The following is a 26,761-nucleotide window of genomic DNA, read 5'->3' on the forward strand; positions in this document are numbered from 1 at the left end:
CTCACTGCCGTAGCACATCTGGGGCTATCGAACCGTGAGATATTATGTGCTTCCGTCCGTTGCACCTCGAATGTTAAATTTGTAAGGAACACCGCGAATTTGTATTTAATTATTCACCAATTAAACATCCTCCCTAAATCTCGCGAAAAGGCGTGTGCCCGCAAACCTTTACATGGAAAACTTGAATTGTTACATTCAACTCAGAAGTATTGGCGCGAAAGCGGAGCTGCGTGGAAACAAATTGAGAGCTCCGGGCTGACGGAAGTCGGAAGACGTGCGGGAATAGCAAATGCTAGTGCATGACACATCCTGTGTCAGCAGTCAGAAAAAATGCGTCGTTTTGTTGGAGGGCAGAACGTGTTTCCTTATTCCAGTGATTATTTACTCAATAGTTAATTTTATTCTGCAAAATTCTCTGTCCATATTTGTTATTCTTTTTCTTTTTTTTAAGACGTGTGCCAGTGATTCAGGTTGTTGTCTTTTTCTGAGGGAGAGTGCAAAAAAAGTTAAAGGTACAGGCGTTTAAAAAAAAAATCTAACAGGAGCGTATTCAGTACTTACAAGCTGTTAAGATTGAATAGCATAGAATTAAAATATTATGGGTGACAGGTGATTGTCTTTCTTCCATTTGGATTTTTTAAAAACTTTTTTAAAGTATCCGCTGATCAAACGTATCCGCTCAGACACTTACCAGATCTTCTGTACATTAGGATAAGCTCTCATACTCATAATTTAATTTCCGAAGAGCGTTTGAAGTCAGAATCGAAAGAGTCAGCGCTTTGATTACCACTACGGCCACAGCGGCCAAAAGCGAAGCGGTTGTCTCGAACGTATCACGTGCACGGTGCGTTAAATTTCGTAAACCTAAAAGCCTTTGCAAGGCAGAACACGGTGTGAGTAAAAACGTGGCAGTGCTAGAGTTAAAGGGCGCACTCCCTTAGGGCCTTCACCCTTCTGCTAGCAGCCTCGAGTCCACCTATTATTCTCAATACAGGAACGGTCTTTGGGTGGAATTTTTAATTGTTGTCCAGAAAATATGTATTAGGATAATTCTTGAAATAAAAAAACAGCTAAAGCGTCGGCGGCTTTGGTATTTTTAGGTTATTGACTATTGAAGGCGGTCGAGGCGAAAACTGACAGTGCTCCCAAAATGCTGCACTAAAGCTGTTTTGTGGCACTCTCAGAATAGATTTCAATAAGCATTTATTAATAAAATCATTTTATATTTTAACAATTTGAGTCAACATTATACGCACAAAATAAAATTTGTCAGCACATTTGAATAAACGAGTGTTTTAAAATCTAGCAAATTTTATCGACTTTTTTAAAAACGCTTTTTTTATTGGCGTCATGTTTTATTAGTTGCAAGGTACATAAGTGGTTTATAAGAAGCTACTGACATATTATTCTTAATTTTTGTCATCTGACCGCAAATAAAAATTTAAGTTTGCCATACCCGTGTTGGTAAAACGGCACGCTTTGTTGTGGATGAAACTCACTTTTTGCCCACATTATGCAAAGTTTAACTTAAATAGTAATACTAATAATTGTTTTGTATATATGTTTATACAGCCTGAAGTTAGTCGGCCTTAAAAGGCGTCTCGTGGTTCAGCTGTAGATTAAAAATTTAGACTGTGCAGTACAACTGTTAGCCTGGGGCTTATAACGTGCACCAAGCAGTATACTGCTTGATGCACGTTAAAGGGATGTTGAACCGAAATCTGGATTCCACTTAACACGGCTGAAGAAGCGTTCAATGGGACGCTACAAACACCAAAACATCACTCATACAGCGATATATCTAACAGATGACCGTATTTTTCTGAAAAAAAGGAGGCGCATTTGACAGGTATGTTGACGTTTTCTTTCTCCAAGAAGACTCGAGAAGGAGAGGAAACGGCCTAGCGTCTTCCACGCCTCGCCGCCTAGAGGTGGCGAAGCGAAGAGAAGAAGAAACGGGATATGTTGACGTCACGTGCCTCGTCGGCCTCGTTCAATCGGTACCTCTTTTTCCAAAAATACGGCCGTCCATTCGAAATATTGCCTTATGGGTGGTATTGTACGGATTCTAGCGTCCCGCCTACGCCTCCTGCATTGTTTTCTGAAATTTAAATATCGATTCACCATCCCTTTACAGGGTCGTATAGCACTATAGTGCTACATGACGATGCTCCTCGAAATCCAAACGGGCAGGAGCAAGGATTGACCCAGGATCCATCGGTTCTACAGAGCGAACTTTCGCTACGCGTGCTCCGAGCTGAGATGCGCTAAGCAACCCGGTCACCATTTTTTTTAATGCGACAGAATTTTTTCCTTACTTTATCCGGTTTTCGCGATGCGGGATCTGGCCTCGAATGCGCCGTGCCTATGCGTGGCGCGCGTACTCGCTGAACACACGCAGGACGTCAAACTAAGCACGACGTCGTCCAAGAGGTCGTCCCAGATGTCGTTATTGAGGCTGCCTTACAGGTCGTCCTTCAGGTCGCTCTAGGCGTCGCCTTAGATCTCGTTCTAGAGGTCGTCCTTGAAATCGCCCTGAAGTACGTCCAAGAGGCAATCCTAGACGTCGTCTTTGACGCCGCTTTCTCGGACGTCGTTCTCGACATCGTCCTAGCACACAGATAAACCTGAGCCGCACATACATAGAGGGGCAGTGCGCAGACATTCACATTTGCGCCGAAGCTACGATGCAATGATCGGTTTGTGTTGAACTAGTTGGTAAATGGTCAATGATGGTGCTGAAACAACTTGAACATTGAACGATTACACAAAGACAGCACAAGACACACACACGAAGCTGTAATGATGGTGGGGAAACCACTTGAGCATCAAAACGATCACACAGAGATCAATCAGTCAATTTCGAAGTGGAGGGCTGCGATCTCGCTGACGACAATGTTTGCGTCGTAAACCACTTGTTATTTCTAGTGTTTACGCATATTTTGCGTTATCGTATTCACAGCGAGCTGAGTCTCATGGCGAATGCTCTCGCAATTCATAGAAAACCACCAATATTGGTTTCTACAGGAAATCGGTTACAATTTATTGCCATTTTACATTCAAGATATCTTAAACACTTCCTACATATCAAGTTCCGTAGTATATATCTTACACAGCACAAAAAGTGTGAAATTCAAGCAGCAAGAGTTCTGAAGGGGCATTCACAGGCGTTCCAAGAGTCCAGCGACATGTAAGTGGTGTAACATATACCAGAGTCACTCTATTACAGGCAAACAGCAACCACCTGCGCATCAGTACCACTTTTCCTGAATCTCAGATATAATTTTTGAAGTGTTATAGTTGTTTCATGTCAGGTAGGTCCTCAATGAAAAAAGCCCACTTTTGAGGTGTCTCCAGAAGGGCATAAATTCACTTTATTTGGGTAATGATTTCAATAAAATAAATGCGTACTTTCTGGGACACATTTTTTAGCATGTCCGAGTGCCATTCGAGGCCTCTAAATGCTGAAAGGACCGAGAAGAATGAAAACGTCATATGGGATTCCCCCATGCTTTTTCGCAGTTCTAAACCGGATATAGTGTGATTGGCCGGTTTTTTTTTATAGTTTGTTGTGGGATGTCTCGAAGAAAAAATGCATCCCAGAAATTAATTAAAGCGTGTTCAATTGTATCTGTCTATTCACAAAGCAAACAGTTTATAATCCAAGAAGCAAATATTCCCATCCCCTGGAGCCATACCTTAAGAGGGAATGTTCCAGTATGCAGTTTATATAGGAAAAATTCTGTAGTGGGTGGAGTGCATATCGCTTTAACCCTATATAACACATTTTACCTGGCTCATTATTGAACAGTGAGCGAAACGGAGGAGTTCGGAAAAGATTATCCGAGAGAGGTCGAGTAAGCTCTTTTCATGAAACAGCAACTGGATACTGTCGAGAAAATCAGGCAAACAAAAAGTTATAGCAATCAAATTTTTGTTAAGGAATTCAAAAGCTATCATAGTATCCTCTATTTCAGGAGACACCAAAAATAAAGACAAAAGGCCAGATAGATTGATTTGTAGCACTGTATGTGCGAATGGTTGCTCCTCGTCTCGCAAAGAGAAGAAGAAAAAAAACGCGATGTAACTTGAAGGATAAACGAATGTGGCAGGCCTAAGCCTCTTACAGGTATAAGTCAAAAAAGATTTTCACGTCCTATTGGTTCCTGTCCAAACTTCGCAATAAGCAAATCACAAACCCTATGGATCTTTTGAACAATCACACGAACACGATGCAGGACCTGCAATGCGTAGATAATTTTGGTATTAAGAGAAGGGTTGCAAACAGTTGCTCTCGCAAACATTCACAACTTTCATTCGGGCAAACATTATACACTCGTTTTCAGTTCGTTAATAACCGCCGACCAGTATGTCGCTTTGTTGCGTAATTTTAGAAATGGCACGCCAAAATGTTTACAAGTTGTTTTATTCCATTTAACGCCTTCATACTCTGCAGTCATAGTCGCAACAACTCGTACCAGAAGCCAACATATTTTTCCAGTTTACCGCTGCAACTGTTATTTCACATCATTCTTTGGTCAACACAACAGCTTCGGTAACCCTTTTCTTGTCACGACATAAAATATCAACGTCATCGGAATGCGCTAAGTTTTTTATATATAATTGAGACTGAAACCTCGCAGGCTGTTACTATGGCGATGCTGAGACAATTTGTTTCGGAAGAAATATCAAATAAAAAAAGATGATATCGGGCACCTTTACCAAACGGAAGACTGCTGTCTTTGTCAGACCAAGTACTGTTGTTGTATTCGATTTTTTAAATCTATTTAGCTAAAAAAAATTCTCTGAAGTTATTTTTTTTGGCGGTTGTTCACCATAAAGAAAGGTTTGCATTTGAGACCGCACAACGGCGCCTTGGTAAGGTTCGTGACGAAAACTCTGAAGTTCCGTTTTTACGTGGTGGATATCTGTTTCACCACTACCGGGATCTGCGCACGCTCCCTCGTGAACTGCACGCAGAGCATGATTCCCTTACCACTCCTCGGTGCGAGCTTGGAACTTAAGAATGCCTGATCGTTCGATAGCCACTTGCACTACATACTATTTTAAATGCTCCCATTTTTCCAACAGTGACAGTCTTCCTCTTGTCGTCGCCATCGCAAACAGCTCATCTACGGTCGTAGTCCTTCAACAGTTTTGAATTAAGCTTCCCGTGTTGTCAAATAAGTTTTTTCTCTTCCTGGTTCTTTTCGTTACGGTCACTAAACAATGATGAGTAAAATAATAGTGTATAAACTACTTGCTGGATCTGTCGAAAAACAGATACTGCAAGGCGAGCAGGCATGGCCGATTTGAAATGTGTGAACTTAAATTGCGTTCTTTGTCTTTGTATTACTACGACGTCTACTAAATTGCATCCACCAAACATTTTATTCGAGAAGTTCTCACTACTATCACAGATTTCGTTGTCCGGTGAACAATCGGAAACATTGCAGACACAATCTCAATCTCCCAGAAAACAACAATTCAGTCACATTCTGAATACTGACGAAGGTAAAAAAAAAATATTTTCCTTCCTTTCGTTTTGTTGGAAGCATACACGCAGATGATTCTTCAGTCTAAGTTGAACAACATGAAATCACAAAAATAGAACGCCCTTTATCATGGTTAAGCCTCGATAAATTAAAGAAAAGTATGTATTTCTTTAAAAAAGAAAATCCGTATAGACTAACGCAAACCTCATACTTCGAAATATATGGACGTAATACTTACTCAGTTTTTTAGTCGTCAGACATTTCTGTTTTCTCTTTTGCCAAAAAATGTAATTCTTGGTTTGCCTGATATCGTAACTGGTGCTGCTTTCCGCAGGAATTTAAACATCTTACAATTAGGGTGCCAAAGAAAAAAGATGCTACAGCTCAAACATTTTTTAAATGGTATGTTTAATAATCTAATATAAGGGCTATCCAGGATAGCCTCGTTCCCCCGACCTTTCGCGCTCCCAGACACTTGCCTGCAGGTCATGCCGTTTGTAGCAGATCTTTTATCACAAAGTCCCCTTTTTAGTTATATGTCCGGGCTATCATCGCTCTGGTGAAGGCTGTCGACGTTCTTACTTCGAAATGCAACGTCCTTTTTTGTTGGTGGCCATGTTCCATCCCGAAAACTGTACGTCAAATTGGTTAACTGCTCATTGATTCTGGAGATTGACCAACAGTCGCTTGTTCAGCAGGCTTGCGTCCGGCACGTCGACTTCAACACTATAGTAACTGGCTGGTGCGGTTCTCTGGATATCTCCATCTTCTGCAGTGTAAAGCTCTTGATTATTGACCATCGCTCCTTCTTGTTTTGGTGGAGCTACACTTTCACGAGGATGATGTTCTTCCTATGTCTTAGCTGGGGGCCTATTGGGGACGCCATCGTCAGGAAAATATCGGGGAGCACATGCAAGGTTGGCGTTCGTTCTGAGCGACGAGCCGGCCACCACTTGTTCCGCTTCTCCGGCGGCCATATCATCTCTTTGGATTCATCGAGTGTCTGAGGCTTGACATCCAAAGCATAGATAGGTTGCACGTGACATCATTCAAAGAGCGGTCCAATGACCACCGAGAAGCGGGGGAGAAAGAGCTCCCCTCTTATCCTGACCCTCTTTTGCGCCCCCCGGATTTGCACAGACGTCACTATTTTCCTCCCAGAAGATTATAGAAGATTAGCCCGTCACTCAAAATTCTTACAATAGCAGCTTCCCTCTTCTCCTCTTACATGGTGGTCAAAAGTATGCGATGTGACGTCAGTGCAACCCATGTATACGTTCAAACGAAGTCCTCTACCTCGTGGTCAAATCGATGACATTCAAGGAATCTTGAAACGCAGCAGTCTTTGATGTTGCCGGTGCGCTTACCCCCCATTCACACTGGAAGCGGATCCGCGTTCGCGAAGCGGTTGCGAAAGCGGTTGTATAAAGATCCAGTGCAATTGCACGCGCATTTGATGACATCGTGTGCGCGTGCAATTGTACTGAATCCTTATACAACCGCGTTCGCAACCGCTTTGCGAACGCGGATCCGCTTCCAGTGTGAATGAGCCCTTAGAGCGCAAGCAGAGTGGTGCGCGTCCAGGCAGCGCAACAAACGCGTTTTCACAGAATAAACGTAGCTGCTGCGGCATGATGTCCGCAGTAAAACCTTCCTCGACCGTCGTCCGCACCAGTTTGGCTGTAGACTCAATATCCTGGAAGCCCTCCACATGCTAGGTTTCACGAGCGATTTTTGTCACGCTGCCAAAGGGTTCCTTGACCTTCGTGCTACGTCATTTGGCACATTAAAATTGATACAGTGAAGCTTAAACCTTAATTCGGCTTTGCTTGGTTCAATGGCCAGACCGCGTTTCTCCTTAACCTTCAGCTGCTTGGCACGAACTAGTCCGTGCATTGCAGCCGACGATCGTTGCATCATAATCCAAACGGGGTTCATTTGGTAGACACCGATAGAGGCCACCTACTACGGGACATACGGTTGTCCGCGTCTCAAATTTTCAATCCTGTATGGGCGGCCCTTGACATCACAGTGCAGGATAACTGAGTTCCTAAACATTGCACTGCGTGGTAGCGATGGCAGAGCCCCCTGGTACTCATGAGTCGATGCATTCTATACAGAAACAATAGAACCACGGCCTGCAAGGGCCATTGTAAACGGTCCTCTGGGGCTCATAGTTTGAAAGTCTTGCGCGTCCGACGACTTCGCGCGCTCACGCTCACCGATCCCCCTTGTTTGCCCTTACTTTCCAGCTTACTTGATAAGTAATATTATTAGGCGATTTACTAGATTCAAGGCCAAATGTAGGCCAAAATTGCACTGAGTCAAGGACGTGGTCATGACAAACAACTGACATGAATCAAGCTTTAATTGTGGTCAAAGAAATAAAATGCAATATTTTGTCAATGAGACTGGGGTGATGATGTTAAAAGTTTACCAGCTCACCCGCATCTTTTTTTCTATGTATATATTTTGTGTTTATATATTTGAATAAAACAATCAGCCTTGCAATTAATACAGCATGAAGCAAATTCAAAATATTTTTAAAGAAAATATGCATATAATTGTTATATTTTTAAGCGTACGCCTATATAAAGGGACGTCACTTTTTATTTTGTTCTGATTTCTACATATATCTTTAATATGTTAAACTATAGGACTTTTTCAATTTATTAAGCATAATGAAACGTACTTCGACCGTGTTACAAAATGTTCTACTACAGTAGTTGTAAAAGTGACTTAATAGCGAGTAGTTAAGCACGCAATTTCAGACGGAGAAACTACAGTTTTTGCCTCGGCCGCTTCAAAAGTAAATACCTGAAAACAAAAATCCTCCATGTTTTTGTTGGAGATCTCTTTCACTTCAAACTTTCTTCAGAAATATATATTTGTTTGGCCCAAATGAAAAATTCGACCCCTAATACGTGCCTGAGCTGAGGTGAAAACAAAAGGTCTTACGCCGAAAGCTTCTTTCTATTCGTCTTCTCAAAAATGGGCCAAAAACTCGAAGGGCGCAAAAACTTAGCCTTTAATGTTAATAATAATAATAATAATGCTTTATTTTATTTGTGCCCCAGACCAGAACAACCAATAGGCTATAATGTGGCGAGAGGGCGATAGAGTTATCGGGCCCTGTTTCTAAAACCTTCTCGTGTGAACCCGCGCTCGTTCCCAAGACGTGCAAACGTGTGTGCGTGGCCTAGTCGGTAGCATCACGTGTCTGTGCGACGTCACGTGTCGCGTGATGTGACAGACACGTCATGCCACCGTGACGTCATCTTTCACGTGACGTCAACGTGATTGTTGTCGGTTGCTCAAAATTCTCGCGTGAGGCCATGTGGCAGGCGTCCTAAGCCTATCGACCTGCTAAATATGGCGGAAACATTTTCGCTGAATTTAGCGGTAAATATTCCCACAAAATTTAGCGGGTTTGTGAAGTCATAACGTCAAAGTCATGCATAATGTCACGCGCATTGCTCCACTTGTTAGTTTTGACGTCACAGCCACGTGTGACGTTACACGCATAACGTCACACGTTACGCACATGTTACCCTATCGACCAATTAGGATTTTGAGGGCCCACCGACGCCGACGCCGACGCTGAATTTTTTGCGACACGAGCTTCTTCACGCTATCGCGTTAAGATCGCTGCTGCCGCCAAGATAATTCTCGAAAGAATGCGTTAGCATTATGCGCAGCGGTTATATATAACAAAGCATGCTGAATGCACCTTCTCATAACTCTTCCGCGTGGTGTACATTCCCGAAACACTTCTTATCCCTGGTGCGAGCAGATTAGGGGTCCTATGCTACACAGCAGGAGCAAGCGGTACAGGGAATCCGAGGCATCGCCGCTATCTGCGATTGGTCAGCAACAAGGCGCTGACCAATCACAGACGGCGGCAATGTCCTAAAGTCTCTTCCACGCTTGGTCCCGCTGTGTAGCATAGGGCGCTATAAACGCCCTATGCTACACAGCGCGCTATACGCTATAAACGACAGAGACATTTCGTTGTTGTGCGTTCAGGGGCGATGACACTGCGCGCTTACGGCCCGTTAACAATGTGTGACGACTGCGAGTCAAGAAGTCCATGTGAGGCCGCAGTACGGAACCGCAGCCCATGTGCATCCACAGCGGTCGGAACACACGTTCACGGTGGTCTACGAATGGGATGGATGACATGGTGGCGCCCCCACGCTGCTAAAAAAATGCCATTGTTTTTAAGCTAGGGGAAACGCTGTAGTGCATGCCGCTGTTTGTCGGTCGCGGACGAACAGCTATAGTTTCATAAAGACATTACAGATTGCTGCACCTCCCGGGTTTCGCGGGGTTTCGCGTTTAGGTATAAACTTTGAAAAGAGTAATTGCCGACGTGCATATTTACGCCGACAACCATGTGGGACGCTGCACTAATAGCTGTTATAGGCTCTGGTTCCCACTTGTAATTATTAAGCTGTCGTAGTAGTAGTGCATTGGTCGTCGATGTCGCCAAATGCTTGAACATAGAAAATTCCCAAAATCTGCTGCGATTTCCTAAGGATTCGATCTTGGGTCCACAGAGTGTGAAGCGAGCGCGCTACAACAGAGTAACATCAGCTGCTTTAACACACCGCCTAATAAACCACATATGTTTACAAACGCTAAGCATAGAAGTCTCCCACTCCGCGCGTAATTGGCCCTAGTTGTGGTGAAGTCGCACTACTAAAGAAGAGTCTCACGGCGCATTCATTAGAGCAGCGGTTCTTTAACTTTTGACCGTCACGGACCTCTCGGCCCACTCAGAGGCCATTCGAGGACCACCAATGCACTCTATATCACATGTCTTGTGCAAAGCCGTAAAAAAAAAAAAAAAAAAAAAAAATTATAGTTTTTTATTTTTATGAACGCTTTGAGGACCCCTAGGAGTACGGGGAACACAGTCTAACAACCATTGTTTTTGATGGATAAATTAATGCGATACTTGACTTTCAATTTTTAGATTTATTTTAGTTTGAGCAAACAGAAAATAAGTAGTATTGTTGGTCATCCTGCTAGGTTTGTCTGGAGCAGTGTTAAAGTAGTTACCCTCTCATTCGCCATAAAACGGGAGCCATCAAAAATATCGTACCTTAAACGAGTGCTTTCCGAGTACCACGAGTATTGGCTAGAGATTCAACACCATAGTTTGGTGGCCTAGTTGGCTGAACATCATAAACTATTACCTCGAAATACAAAGACTAGGGAGGACAAGAGGGAACGAGCGCAACTTTTAACTGACGCTTAATCAAAATATAAAGAAAGAAAAGGACGAAAATAAATTTATATAAAAATTTAAAAAAGGCAAAAAGTATTTAGACGAAAGATTGAGATAGATAAAAAGGTAACAAGAAATTAAAATACAAAAAATATAAAGGTAAATTCATTAAAAAATGTAGAACAAATGGTCGAGAACAAAAAACTCGCAGAGCGACAGGGCGGACAAATGCATCATGAGACATCTCCACAAGTACATAAACTGTGATTGCGGTGTTGGGTATGAGATACCGTTTTCATGTGGAAAACTTTGTGTGGGCCACACCGAACGATGCCTCAACATCAGGCTCAGGGAGCGTGAACTTTCACTGCAACCCTCGCCGTCAGGTAACCTAGCCTTACATGTGAGGGACTGTGGGTGCGCCCCGTTGTTAGCTAGCGCAGGAATTCTGAGACTGTTCCACGACAAAAGAACTAGAGAAATTCACGAAGCCCAAGTCATCGCAGCGAAAAGCGAATCCTGCATAAGCGCGCCATTAGTGAACTTGCCGCCCAAGGAACTACGATACTTCCTTATTTCCTAAACTTTCTTTTCTTCTCAATCTTTTGTTTTCAATTTTTAAAAATAATTCTACATTTATATTTTTATTGCTTGATTTTTCATTAACTTTTTAAAATCCTCTTTCTAGATAATTTTTTTTTTCATTTTTCTATACATATTTATCTTCGTTCTTTTCTTTCTTATATTTTCACTAAGACGTCGATTGAAAGTACTGCTTCTTGTTTTGTCCTCCCTTGTTCCTTGTCTTTCGCACTGATATCTTTTGACAAAAGATTCAAATTGGCCAGTTCGCCCATTTCTAACACCCTAAAGACCGCCGTTTAGTTGCGTGTGCTGCAGAGATGAAATGAATCTTTTTTTTTTTATTTCTTGATGCAAAAAGTTGATACAAAGGTGTAATTTTCACTTTGTGAAATTCAATTCACATGGCAAGTTCATATAAAAAGTGTATACGAGTTACTTGTTTTTAGGTCGAACATACTTTTTTTTAACAGTGAAGAGTATTAATACGGTGTGGGCAAGTGAGTTATACCGCCAGTGGTACGTAATAGTCACATAATACATAACACACGACATAATAACGATGGCTCAAATATTTACATAAAATTTTTCCATGGACATTTTTAATAAGTGAAAACGAAAACTTGATTCAAATCCAAAACTTGCTGCGCGTCATCTGAAGCCACGAAATCAGTCGAATATAGGAAGATTTGAAGCCCGTGGTAAGTGCGGGGGCACTAACCACGTGCTCCAAACTTGTCCCCTTAAGCACGTGGAAAGTATAGCGCGGGATCGCGCTAAAGTTTTCACTAGTGCAATGCCATTTTCACCAATTATGAAGTTATTTAAGAATTTTAAGGTTATTATGCGAGTTATCGAGACGATCAGACCCCTATATTGTGTACCCCTGACCGTGTCATTCACCTACAAAACCGCATTAAGTCGGCATCTAGCGTCTCATTTTATATTATTATGTTCAAAATAAACGCAAGCACCCTGTATATATAAAGTGCATGTTTCACCCAATTCTTCCGACACTACATATAGTGTGCATGGTTTCTGACAGATAGTATTTTTAATTCTAAACATTAACCATCTTAGGTCACTGATCCTATAAGTGAGGTAAAACAAGATACCCAGGAAGACCCCGCAGATACCGTGAGTGCCCTTCTCCCACTGTTATTTGTTTGCGACGGTTGCAGTGAAAACTACATTTGGCCAATAAGCGCATGCAGTCATTGGGAGCATTCAGGCTTGTAGGCCGGGCTAAGTACCAATGTGCACTAGTTATGGCAGCACCTGGCACTAAAAACAGTCGTTACCAGTCTTGCAATACAGGCATTTGAAATAACGTTACATTTTTTTTGTTTAAGAGTTGGCTTGCGCTGTAAGGTAGAGTCGTACCACACTCTTTTTCAGCTAGTTGAAACTTTTCGGTAGTTTCTATAAAAATGCGCGTTAACAATATTTTGATTCACTTTGCCATTTTTCAGACGCCACTCAATGAAAGACATAAGCTGCTCCAAAGCTACCAAAATTTCACGCAGGTGGGTGAGAACTCTTCAATCTAATAAACGTTCGAAATTTGTTACGCCCGAAATAGCATAGCAAAAAACAATGACCCCATTTGGCCTCCACCTGATCAACCTTTTATAGACGCGGAGTAGGTCTAAGGGCTGAACTGAATGCCAAAATTGTTGCGCTCAAGTGGACCGAAAAATTGTTACTCGCAGTCCTCGGTAGCATTAACCATGCATAACCCAGCAAAGGAAATGCATAAGCGTGCAAACCATACAAAAGGCATACTTAGACATGATTATTTATGCCTAAAACATATTTAGTTTACTGGACTGGTCTGAAAAACAAGGAACCCTTTGTTTTTTCACACACGCATCACCAGGAGGGACAACCACTTGCAATTTAAAAAAAAAGTACATATTGCGTCTTGTTTTTAGTGGGTACTTCCCCAGATTACTGAACACAGTCGATACCTTTATTATTTCATGTGGGTAGTGACTATAGAACGGAGACGGTATAATCAGGTCAGTCGTGTTCATGTGAAGCTTTTTTCAGCTCTCCGTGAGTAGGTAGTCCAAGAAAAATTGGCTTTGGAAGAAATCAATTGTGCCTTATTTATAGAACCTAAGCACAGGTGCTTCCGTGGAGGCTTCGTCCAGGTTGGTCAGAAAAGAAAACAGTCTAGCTTTTATGTTAAGGCAAAAGCCTAACTTGTCCCATTGAGAAAAAAAAAAAATCAGTGTAAACGGCCATAAAAACGTGATTGCGCGGCACGAACCGCTCAATCCTATGCCCAAGAACGACGCTGTCCTTAGCGTTGTTTTTGATGACGTAGTGTTTTTGGTGACGCTCAGCAAGTTTCTAATTAAAGCCGTATGTCTATTAATACTAATTATAACGTGAATTAACAAATTTTTCTTAATTAAATGGTTGACCGTTACGATTAGTTTCCTATACTATGTCTTCATGGTCGCATTACTCGCCTCTTCAAACTAGAGTTCCTGTATACGCTCCCCCGAAGGGGGAGCCAGAGTTGCGCATTTGTTTTCCCCGCGCCGCCACGCCGCTATTCGCCGAGATCCATCACGTGAGGAGCAAAGCATCCACGCCGTGCGAGAAAGCCACCTTTACGGTCGCCCCGCCGACGTTTCTCGCGCCCTGGCGTATGTTCCCCTGCTTTCCGCCTCCTTTTCCTCCTCTCCTGTTTTCTGTGCGCGGCGGCGCGCGCGGCGCCGCTATTCGTCAAATTAGTCACGTGAGGAGCAAAGCATCCATGGCGTGTGGGAAAGCCGGCGCTACGGCCACCCGCCGAGGCTGAATACGCAACTCTGCTACCGTAGGTAGCATATACAGTAAGTCTACTTCAAACCGCGTAGGTGTAGCTTTCACGGCTTTTAATGCATTCAATACGTCCAAAACGATAGCAATATGACGCTCTTTCCGACAAAAACCCGGTGGTGTCTTTTGTTTGCCAACGCCGGGGAGGGAGGGAAAAGGAGGAAGAAAGTGACACGTGCGATCTGTCATTGATCCGAAACACTGACGTGAACACGGGTGAACCTCTCTCTCTCTTCTCGGCGCTGAAAAAGTGGCAGACACCGCCGGGTTTTGGTAAAAACGAGCCCTTTTGTTTTCGTCAGTCACGCGCAATGCTAGTGCGGAGCCAGTGAAGAGAAAGCGACCTACAACACCTCCTGATAACAAAGCCGTAGTGCTGCATGAGATGACGTAATCAGGGAAGGCCAACGCTGGATACAGATAGGAAACGGGTGCTGCGTCAGCACTCGGCTTCAAGTCAAGTTTGTTCCGAACGTTGAATGGATCGTCGTGTCAAATATGTGCCCAGCATTGGCCTCCTCTGATGACGCCATCTCATTCAGCATTACGCCTTTGTTATCAGGAAGTGGTGCACCCCGGCGCGGTGGAATGCGGGCGTGCTCAGTTGCCGCTCTACCGTCGCCTGCTGTTCTTCGCTCTGGATTTCCGCAGTAGGGGTGAGTGGGCAGTGATGTGTGTGTGTATAGTTAAAACGATCGATGCGACTCCCTCCACGAGTGGTATGGATGCGATTCATTCCACGAGTGGTATGGTTGGGGTTCTTTGCGCGAGTTATATTATGACCGTATCCAATGGCGTCGGCGTAAGGTCAGAGGAATAAACTACAGGAAGATCTACTGGTGAATGTTTTGAGAATGCGTTAGCATGACCTTTGGGAAACGTCACCCTTTGGGAAACGCTAACACTGACCAGGTAACGAGGCCAAAAAATATGCAAAAATTTAGGAAGCAAAAGAAAGCCCAAAGAGAAAAGTGAAGGGGCCAGCGTTAACGTTTCCCAAAGAGGGATGTGTCTGACTTTTCCCAAGGGTTATGGCAGCGCAATCCCTAAGAATCCACCAATGAATATCCTTGTACTTTTGTTTTACAAAAGCTTCGCTATTTCCAAGAGCAGAAACTGTTCTTTCTCACCCAAAGCAGAAACCCGCAAGTACAAAGGACAAGACCTGAAAAGAATATTTTTTTCAACTGAAATTACAGAAACAGAGCAACAGAAGAAAACAGATCAAATGTGGCAAAAAAGCTGCCAAGCTTTTTTTTTTCTTTTTTTTTTACACAGTTACTTTTTACAGTGTACTGACTACAAAAAGTTATTGACATAGGTATTGTTTTTCAGGGTCTTTTATTTGGAACACTCTTATTGGTGTACTCCTCATTGGCAGAAGACCCTTCCCGATTGTGCATGATCACGTACCGTCCGAATGAAGAACCGGGACCTGACGGGAGACTTCATATTCTCACAACGTTCAACAAGGATGAAAAGTAGGCTTGTTTCCCGATTAACGTCACTGCATATATACCAGATGTTTCTTTTATTGACGCGAATACTAAACGGTAGAGTTTGAAGTAAGAAAACTGGGGATGGAAACCTAATTTAAGAACAAGTTTTTTGCGTACTGCAGTCTGGGGTTAGTTTGCTATGAGAGCTTCGAAGTGACGAAATGGGGTCCAGCCGAAGCCTAATGAAGTTGTCACTGGCGAGTGCTCTTAACGTAAGTCGCGCATACACTTAGAGCAAACGGATCATACTTCCTCCCTCTCTCTTTCTCTCCTAAGTGTATCGATTATAGTATTCCGCGTACCAGTGGCATTCTGGAACTTGCAGGAGCCACAGTTACAGAAGACATGCTTCCTCTTACCGCGCAATCTTAGGAACGCGCTCACAGGACAGACAACGTCAATATTATTATTCAAATAATTATTTGCTAGATTCAATTTCGTCTTATGGGTTTATCTACGTCAAAGTAACGTCCAAGGAATGCTGGCATTGGATAGTGTGTAGCCTTTACTTCTAAGTGATATCAAAGATAGTTTGAAACAAGCGCAATTACAAAAATGTGAGGCGTGCATAAATTATGGCTGTCGTTGCCCAGACTCTGAAGAAATTTTAGGCGTGATTTTGACCTAATATTTCCGATAAAAAGGTCCCCTGGATAAAATCGTTCTAAAAGAAACTCTTGTTTATATGCTGCCAATTAATATTTGACGTTAGTTTTTTGCATTTACACGTGTGCATCTCTACTTGTACTCAACATTAATTGTACATAAACTATAAATGTTCGCAACACAGTAATTCTATGTCGAGTAGCTGGACCAAGCACGACAAACAAAAATATGCACAGAAATAGAGTGTAACTATAACCTCTCACATAAGCGGCAGGGACATTTTAAGATTCGTGTTGCGTTCCACGTGTTCGACTTGTAATAACAAATTAAGCATTTCTTTTTGTATTTGATAAACTTTTGAGTATTAGTTTTGAGTTTTTAGGTGTAAAGTGTTAGGTGTAATCGCTGTAATTACTGTAATCGCACCCTTAATTGTTTACATTGTTTTACCATCAACCCTGCCTGCTAAGGTATTTTTATTGTCAATTCCAAAAAACTTGGTAGACCTACAGAGAGAGAGACTGGTGACCGAGTACGTCAGCGCACCGCAGCTCGAAAAATGTGGAGCCAAAACTCGTGTTGCAAAGCCCAGGAACTCTGGGTTCAATCCCCACCCCTGCCAGTTTCGATCTGAATGATCCTACCGGCGTGCAGTCGAGTATAACTGCTGCGTCATGTGCGCAAATCCCAAGCTAGCATTCGCAATGCACTGGCAACATTTCTCATCTACAACGCAAACCAGAGCCGCCGCAACTGAGAGGTAGACCGACCTTACGCTGTATAACTAAACAAGGACGTCAATATTTTTTTGGTAAATCTACAGATAAAAATTATGGTAATTTGTTCAATGCCTAAATTGAGCCTCGATATAGACCATTTTACTAAATGAGGGCGAGAGAAAAGGTGGAAAGTGTTGTCGCACGTTTTCCTCCTCGCTTGGTTGGGGGCTTGGGGCAAACGGGAGAAGGACCCGGATGAGCCAGCGGGATGTTTGTGTTACTCAAAGTTTTCGCGTTTGCATGTTTCTTTTTCTCCTTTTGTAATTTGATGTTAACAAATATCTGATCACCGGGGTAACAAAAAGCGCAAAGTAATCTCGTGCACGGGAGCCAGCAATGTGAGTCATAGCCTTTTGCATGATCAGGAACTCATTGTTCAGATTGTAGTGTTTAACAAATCAAAGTCTTCTGTTATCGCCATCATACCGATTAAGCTTGTAAAGATTTTTTTTTTGTATACGATTAAGAATAAGGATTAAGATAAAGAGTTCAATGGCGCAGCGGCAACGGTGGCCATAAATACGATGCACACCGCGTTGTACCCCGCAGCTGCACTCAGCAATAACCATTAGCCCGTTTTGTCTCACACACACCCACGGATCGGTTGTTTTTCACTGGACTGGTGCGCTTGCACATGATTTTTCAGCAATGTCAGGTCGGCGTCAAACTAACACGTGCACACTATTTCAAGCCAAGCTGAGTTTCTAAGCTAAATTTAAAAATGCATCCTGGGCATCATTTCCAAAATAAAATGATGTACATTACTGGACCCTGACGTTTATATCTTGCAGTTGCTGTGATGCCGATGATTATACATCGCATGGTAGCTGAAGTATTATTCACACCACCAGGCATGGGTGAAATTTATGTAAAAGTTAATTTTAAGATTACTCGATCGGGACGTTCTGCAGGATTGCAGAGAAACGGTAAATAAAGTTTACCGTCATAACAGCAATAGACTTAGGTGATTGTGAGAATAGGTATACAACTTGCGTGTTAGTAAAGCAGCTGAAATGACATTTTTTATCAAACTAGATTTAGCTCTAAGCAGAGTCTGAGTTTACAGTACCTAAGTAAGTACACACGTAGATTTCAAACAACTGAGCCAGTATTCGGCTCGCGCTCGCAAGCGCTCGCAACAAGTCCATTTCGACGCTGTTGTTTTCAATTGTCCAGAAGCGACACACCATTCCACACGCGACCTTCAAATAAATCGTCTTACGCGCTAGCAAGCAGAAGCTTTCTTCGTTTGCATTCATCACTGTATTAGTAGTAATAATAATAGCATTTATTTGGAATGAGAAAAAACGCCGCGCCACAGGAAGGCTATAGGCTTATACCATGAAGGGGTGCGGCGCCACGTCTTAAGTTTTATTTGGCGTGCCCTCCTGTTATTACGATTATAATTTGTGTCGCACTCGGAACAACAGAAACTTTTTTTATCTACCTGCTTCTGAGTCTACCATTACAAACACTTTAAAGTAAAGCATGAAATCAGTGTTTCTTTCAGTGCTGCCCCTGATGTTCCCACCATTAACACCGCGGCGAATGGAATGATCCTGGGAAAAAAGTTTAGCAGTGCCAGCTACCGTAACTATTGCTAAAATGTGTTTCAACACGCAAACCGCGGCGCATGACGTTACATAAGACGTACCAGCGACTACTGAAGCACAGAAATCCTTAACTTAGCACGACAACAGACACTGCAGCCAGAGACTAAAACCGAAAATAAGAACGGTTCAGTTAGGGTTACAGTACGGGTTACCCGGGCGCACCTTTCGCCGTCCAAGTCGTTAGGTCCGGGTTGGGTGACGAACTTCGTTCTGGGAAGCTGGGTAGTTCTTGTCGAAGACGAAGTTTTTCCTTTTGGGCGTCGATGACTAACTTAGTTGAACTTGGCAGTTGCTTTTCAAAAAACAATTTATTACTTTCGTATCGAATAAAAGTACATACGCGAAGCAATACGGCAAAAGGTTACTTCCCATGTACGCGGCTGGGAAGGGGGTGCTCGTATCGTGTGTTTGCTTATCCAAGCTCGGGAGTTTGCCAACTGATTGAATAAAGTTCCGATTACGGGTACATTTGTCTGCAGAGTCTTTCGATCGGGTTCGATTACGGAGCGCTAGCTTTCGAACTCCAGCACTAAACTGTAACCACTTGCTCCGTTTCCACTAAAAATAACTCGTTGGCCCATCCCCTTTCGGTGGACCGGCGAATCCTCGACGTGTCGTCAGACAGCTGTTTACGAAACGAAAGCCTGAACGGGGTGAATTGTGCCGCTAGGCTCAGCAAGTACCCGCGAAACTGCGCTTTCCTTGACAACTGTCTTTGCACAGCCGGTGTCTAGTGGTGAATTCCACTCGTAGATCCGGAGCGCTTTCCGAAATCCGCGAGGGAGGCGGAATTCCGCTCCGTGGGACCCACTCCGAATCGACGAGGGGAAGTTAAATTTGCATTTTTGGAGCGACCTCCCCCACACCCCTCGTCACCCCTTCTCCCTCCGCCGTACAAAATGGCCGCTGCTCGAACTTGACCAGCCCACCAACGCCTCAGCCGGCTGATCTTTCCGACGACCAGTGACGACTGTCAATGTTTAGCTGCAGAAATAACACGCGGCACAGGCCGGGGGAAATTATACGCACCACGACGCCCATGTCACAAATCACGAATACGTCCGCGTTCGGCACCGTCACATACCTTTCGGCCGCCTCGAAGCGGCGGGGCACGGACAGCGATAGCCCGCGGTGGAGTTCAGATTTCTGGTACGACTTTAATAAACACAGAGGTAACAAACCATCACTTGCGCGGTCGTTGGAATCACTTCTTGCTTTATTTCATGGGAAAATGCATGCGGAATGCCGTGTAAAAGGTAAACAATCCTTGGCTGCAGAAAGAAGAGGCCTAACCTTGCGTCTGCCTCCGGCTTCTCTGTCGTTCTTCCTCTCACGATCACAGATGTCAGAGCTTGCGATTTACCACGCTCCAGAGTACCGGCTGATCTACGCGAGGTAGAAGCGTTCAAGCCGTCACAATCCCACGTAAACAACCGACGCACCCGCACAGATCCAACTCGACGGCCCGACTGGCCCGCCGACCTCTCCAACCTCGCCGCGCATGCGCACTGCCGGTTTAGGCAGAAATCACGTGGGCCGCTCTGTCAACTGCCGGAGAGATCTGTGAAATCCCGCAGAGCAATTTCGGCAGGGTTTGATGCGCTCCGTGGGGCGGGTGCTGCCAGAGATCTACGAGCGGAAGATGACCGGCTCGAGCCAGATCTGCGAGCGGAATATGCGCGCTCCAAATGGAGCGCTCGAGATCTGCGAGCGAAATTCACCATAACACGGCCCTGAACTCTTGGTCGCTTGAGGCCAGTTCGACGTGGATCTGTTCTGAACCTCTGAGTCGTTTCCTGCCTCAGCCGTGAGGTGTTGAGGGAAACTCGGGGGTACAAGTCTGTCACCGACCACCACTCTTTGTACAAGAGGCTTTCAAGCCGTTTGGTCTTGCTCTTCCGCGATTAGTGGAGTTTCTCGCAATATGCCCGCTCTGGTTAAAACAGAAGCAACGAGGCGTAGCGCAAGGAGGACTCTGTTTGGAAGTGTCCGTTTCTGGTTTCGAGATGTTGCCTCTGGCCTCTGCTCGTCGCCACTCGCCGTCCCTCTCGGCGTCCTCATACATCTGTACCACCTTTGCCAGCTCACGCGCCCCCAGTCATCCTGTCTCCTCGCGCAACGTGACATGTTGGAGAAGCAGCTTACTGAGGCTTGCTTTTACTTGGTCTGCCTGGCGAGGCCCCCCTGGTCTCTATGTTCCGCGCCTCCTGAGAGTAGTTAAAGTACCTGGTTCGTCTTGACGCGAACTGTGCACATCCTTCCTTTCTGCGCTTTCCCGTGCTAGCGAACCGCTTACGGTACTAGCCAGGGGTGAGAAGGAGCTCGTCAAGGAATGCAGTTTTAACCGTAATATTAGCTGCGATTTCTTCAACAGATAACCTCTCGCAGAGGTATTTCACTCTTTTTGATAAGGCGGAAATAATTAAATGCACTCTGCTCACGATCGGCGCTCCGTAGGCCATGAACACGTTCTCAACTCCGTCGAACCTTACCGGAGCTTCCGCTTCAGGCGGCAGTTTCTGGTTCTTGAGCGGCTTAGCGCATTGTTCCACCGGGTCCAATCAGCCCATAACAGTCCCTTCCGGAGCCGAGACCCTCGCACCACTAGCACTGGATATACGCATTGCGGCGATCCTGCCCTCCGACTCTAGTTTGAGCTTCATCATTGCTGTTTTGGTCACCATAAACATTTTGTTTTACCCTTGCGTACGACGTTCCGGTTCAAATTGTTACCAATGCCTATTTTTTTCTTTCAGATTTACAGTTCAAACGTACAGTCCTTACACCGTCGCTGGTTACGATACGAAATATGCAACAGTAGCCAGGATTTTTCGGAACGGGGGTATGTAAAGCAAATTGAAAGTTCTATGCTGGTAGTGTCATTGGGGTGCATTTACATTGATTTTTATTTTCATATAGCGTTCCTTGAAACAAGGGTGATCTTCACGGACGGTAGACGCTGCACTATACTAAGAACTAAAGGATATTCTAACCGTAAGTATATGTTCGCAACAAATTATGATATTAGTCACCCTAAAAAAATGTGTATAAAATAATATGTTTATATCTAATTAATGCAATGATAACATATTCTAACTTGAATCCTAAATTTGAAAAAATATCTGTCATGGAAACCTGCCAAACAACAAAAACATATTTTATATTGAAGAATTATTATTTTTTTTATTTTTTTTTTAAATAGATTCCTCCTTTTATAATAACAATCATAACATCTGAAGTTAAACAAAGTTAACATAATATTAACATCCGCATCATTTTTTGTTTTACACTTTCAAACGAAGATACAATTCACGTGGAATTGTTACATGTAAATTTTTAATATGTGCCTCAATATTACGGGGTTCGGGAAATGATTCTAATTCTTGAACAAACGGGACTATCCTGGTAGTTTATAGGCCGCATACGTGCAAATTATTTGACATATAAGTGAATCTGGAAGAACTGAGGACGGAGATTGAGAAGAGAACTGGGGGTGAAGGTGAAGTGAGAAAATGAGTGATTTTAAGGCACGTGTAGAATAATTTCAAAGGAAATCAACCTCAGCAGCAGATAAAGTGGTATTCTCACAGGATTTGCCTCCGTCCGCTTTTTCGTTCGTCAAATTCAATACAAAGCATTTAGAGCTCATTCGCTCACGTCCGTCCGAAACCACAATCTGTCGTAGATAACAAACCGCAACGAACAAATTGTACGTAAACTGCTACTTGGAACTCAAGTTGAACGCTGTTTAATAGCTACACGCTTCCTGTCACGGCTGGTCCCGGAGCTCTCGTTTTCGGGCTGTGTCCCTTAGGGCTCATTCAAACTGGCGTTTAAACCGGATTCGTGGGGCAATTGCCAACGCGGCTGCTTAAATATTCAGTTCAATTTCACGCGCATTTGATGACGGAAGCGAGACTATACGTTTCGCGGCTATGATTGAAACGCCTGAGTGAATGCGGCATTTATCCTCCCACTTTGCTTTGCCGTGTCTGCCGTTGTCGCTTCAGCGCCGCTTTGGTGCTATGGGAAGCCCGCAAGGAAAGGCCATCACAATACGTGTTTATGCTGCTGCTCATCGCACACGGAAGGAAGTCTACGAAGGTGCTAAGAGCTGTCCATATAATTGCTAGGCCTTTGAAAAGTATCCCATACTGTTAGAAAGTATCCACATGACATTGTTGTTCTCGTGTTTTTGCTTTGATGTGCAGATAGAGGATAATCACTCTGTTCTTCTAACGCCCATGACCTATAAAGTGTGCGCGTAAAAAGCTCACGAAAATGCATGTCCTAAAAAAAAATTCTTATAGTTAGCAGACTGTTTTGTTTCTATCCCGACGAGCCCGTGCTCGAATCACAGCGCACTTAGGGGGACAGTCTGCAACACCATCGTTTGAAAAGGACCCTCTCGAAGACCCGGAACAAAGGCTTTCAAACATTGGCCGAAGTATTCACCGCCAGCGGGTCTTCGTCTTCCTCTTTCTCCACCAATAGCAGAAGCTGCTGCTGCGGCGACATAAACCTCCGGGCGAAAGACAGTGGCTGTCGGACCTCGTCTTCATCGAAGCCAACATCCACCACCAATCGCACCAGGATCCCGCCGAGGACGCAATATCGTCACGTCACCGCGGCTCTACAGGGTGTTTCACGAAAGGTGGACGAATTCGATATTGAAAAAAAAAAAACTACGCATCGCACTGAAAAAAGGCCTGTGTCGGCTTGGTTCTGAGCCAGGGGCCTATTTAGTAAAATTATTAAAGTTCGGGATAATTAAGTTGTTAATTATTTTCAAGTAATTATTTTTTAAATATTGAGTTTAAAGGCATGGTTTCAATTTGAATCTTGCTGAGCATCATCAAAAACATTAGATCAACATATTGCAGAACGTTAGAAGGCACGCGCGGTGTTTTAAGGCGTTCTGAAAAATCGAGCAACTTCGACGAGTTTTTAGGCTTCGGTTTGCAATCCAAGCGCTTCTCGGCACCGACGGCACCTCGCCCCGTGGAGAAACAGTGCAACCATGCAACCTGCCTCTGCTGCGTTGCGCCAGGACAGCGCAGCAGACGTTGGTTGCACTATTTATCAACAGGGTGCGGTGCCGTTGGTGCCGAGAGGCGCTCCGATTGCAAACTGAAACTTAAAAACCCGCGAAAGTTGTGCGCTTTTTCAGAAAGCCGTAAAATACGTCGCGTGGCTTTTATCGTTCTGCAATTTATTCATTTAGCGTTTTTCGATGATGCTCAGCAAGATTGTAATGACCGGAGGGATAGGCAAGGAGGAGCTGGACCACCTGTGCGCACTGAGGGAGAGGAGCACGAGAGTATGGAAGACTTTGGAAGATAGACAGGTTTCTCAGCCCGATTAGCTATAGTCTTGCTTCCTTCTAGGAAGAACTATCTATTGCACACATGGTACGCGTTAAACTATCCGATGAAAAGTGCCGTGAATGCAGGCGTCTGACATCAGGAAACTCAGAGTATCGCTAAACCTTTATCATGCTAGAGCGTTTATCGGGCCATGCACTTTTTTCTGTACAAATACCCAAAGGAACTTTTGCACTGCGAGGAATAAGAGCGTATTTAAGTTATCAAACTTCCCAAAAACGCGACATCTACTTTTCACTGCTCAGTTGCTTACAACATTATAAAGCGGTGAAACGCCTACACTAACTACATAATATTACCGCGACGAGACCTCAGCGTCCCACCACTCCCTCGACTCTGATCACTTAGCGCGCTGACAGCGCGCTTGAATTTAAAATTAGGAATGTTCAACGTGCCTCTAAAGTGCAGGGTTTAATTGACATGTTCAGTTTGCCATGAGTAAAGCTTGAGTGCGGTCGCTAAACGTTTCCCTTTGCGCATATCAGACAACCTCGAATCGATCTTAGAGAGTCTAGATTTAAGAGACGCAGCAATTCAAACCATGGAGAGTGACAATAATAATCCGTGAAGAGGGGCAATAAGGGAGACAACGGACAAACGCAAATCTCCTAGCAGAGGTTAATGACTAGTGCGCGACTAAAAAAAAAAAAAAAAACGCGTAGTCCTGATTTTGAACCAGGGACCTCTCAATTTCCTGTGGAGGGCTCTACCGACTGAACTATTTTCTGTCGAGCACCAACCACCTAGCTTTGTTTGGAGATTTGTGTTTGTGGACATCTTGTAGACCCCCTTTACAGGGATCATTTTCGTTATTCTTGTCCAGCTCGCTTGCACCTTTACATTAAGTGAATTCTCCCCATGGAGAGTGTTTACAATTTAATGGCGGACGCTTATTCCGCCAATTGCACATGCGCGGCGTCGTCTTCTGGCCAGCAAAAAAGCGGGACGAACTGCGAAGACGCTTTTGTCACGGCCTTTCTCAGCTCATATTGCAAACACCGCCCATAAACGAAGTGACTGCGATCGGGCAGTGGGAAACACTCTGTAATCTAGGTAAAACAATGAATTCCGGTGACTGAGGAACAATGTAACGACGCATATTAGAAATGGGGACTAACGTTTTACGCGTTCGGACGCGGGTTGCCCTACTTGAATTGTTACTCCGTCGTGCAATCGTGATCAGTATTAGCAAGAACGCGCGCGGGTGGCGCTTGATATATTCTGGCTACCTCGAGGCTGATAAAGCAGCGTAGCGGAAGGGGGGACGGGGAGGGGGGGGGGGGGGGGGGGGGGGGTCTGGGAGTGTGTGCACATTAGAGTAAACGGACACAAAGTCACTGGATCCTGTTAAAGTGATGCCATTGCCTTCCCTGTTTGCTAGCCAGACACAAACAGATACTAACATAAAGACGACCAAAAACCTCTCAAGGCGATTGGCTAATTCGTCTCCGTTACCCATGGCAATCTCCATTTCGGTTCATTCAAATCTTGAGAGCTTCTTGAGGGTCGTCCTAAACCACTTGCATCAAGGTGACCATGGAGCATCATCGTAGTGAAGGAGTTCCTTGCCAACATAAGCGTCTTTGGCACTGTATGCAATCAACTTATCAGTCATGTCCATCTTCACGGATCCCTTACAATTATATTGTTTTTTCTTGTGCCATTTTAAGCCAATCAAATTATTTTTCAATGACTCCAAGAACCGAAACCGCATTTGGTGGCGATACTACACTCTTAGAAAAAAGGGTCAGTATAGTCCTCCCTAAAGGGAGGAACGCTCTTGACACATATGTTCCTTCAGAAAGGGAGAAACTTTCGTCCCTTAAGCAGGGGAGGAAAAGTTCCTCCGTCGACTGCATCTCATTATGGCGGCCACGAATCGAGCAAATCGAGCTCGGTAAGGCTTAACGAGAACACTTAGTCTATTGCACGAAGCGAGAGGAGCAGGAAATAAAAACGTAACACGAGCTTTCCGCGAACTGTATTTATTTCCGAAGTTTCTTTACCCCTGCAGGTAAACAAACTTACGTTTCGAAAGCATGCAGTCACTCAGTCTTCTCATCGTCAGCACTGCGATGTACAACGGAGACAACCTGCACTCAGTTCGCGCACTTTACGTCCTACCTTTGCTATTCCTCGAGCCACAATTCCTTGGTCAACCGTTGCGTCAACCGCACATCACGGAGGAGTGAAAATCATTCGCCCGCAAAACCAAAAGCCGCTCTCAAAAAAAAGCAAATCCGAAGCAACCTCTTGGCTTATCTCAGCACGGTAACACGAAATTATGGCGTAGCCGCGTAGCGTAAAAGGATGTTAAATCGCTGGCCACCAGATGGCAGGGTAAAGCAGAGTAATCGCGCGTAGCTACTCTAGGTGGCGCTAGGTACCGCCCAATTCATGTTTTACAAAAAAATATTTTTATTTCCTTACGCCACATTGCGTTTCCTTTTCTTCGGAATCTCTAACACATGTAGACACGTTACGCACACTACAAACATCAGGTCAACATATATTGAACGCATACACAGGCATCGCACATACAAACATCAATACAACAGCACACTACCCCGATCACTACTACCGAGCCCTGCGTTTCCGTCTTTTATAGTGGTCGATTTGAACGTACGGAATTTTTCGGTGACTCCCTAAGCAAAAAAAAATATTCCGAACATGTTCATTTTTTTCCAGCAATGTCATACATCTGAGGCTATTTTTAATGGCTCAGGGGATGAATC

The 26,761-nt window shown here is 44.1% G+C and overlaps 1 protein-coding gene across 1 annotated transcript in view; it reads left to right on the forward strand.

Moving 5' to 3' along the window:
- LOC120838522 overlaps window positions 1–26,761 on the forward strand; it is a 97,011-nt gene that overhangs the window by 59,167 nt on the left and 11,083 nt on the right. The window contains exons 7-11 of the mRNA XM_040208478.1: window positions 12,391–12,447; window positions 12,783–12,836; window positions 15,481–15,626; window positions 21,399–21,484; window positions 21,562–21,636. Coding sequence (XP_040064412.1) covers window positions 12,391–12,447; window positions 12,783–12,836; window positions 15,481–15,626; window positions 21,399–21,484; window positions 21,562–21,636 — 418 coding nt within the window. The remainder of the gene's footprint in view (window positions 1–12,390; window positions 12,448–12,782; window positions 12,837–15,480; window positions 15,627–21,398; window positions 21,485–21,561; window positions 21,637–26,761) is intronic.

Source organism: Ixodes scapularis, unplaced genomic scaffold, assembly GCF_016920785.2.
Source record: "Ixodes scapularis isolate PalLabHiFi unplaced genomic scaffold, ASM1692078v2 ptg000154l_1__unscaffolded, whole genome shotgun sequence".
Classification (NCBI taxonomy): Eukaryota; Metazoa; Arthropoda; class Arachnida; order Ixodida; family Ixodidae; genus Ixodes; species Ixodes scapularis.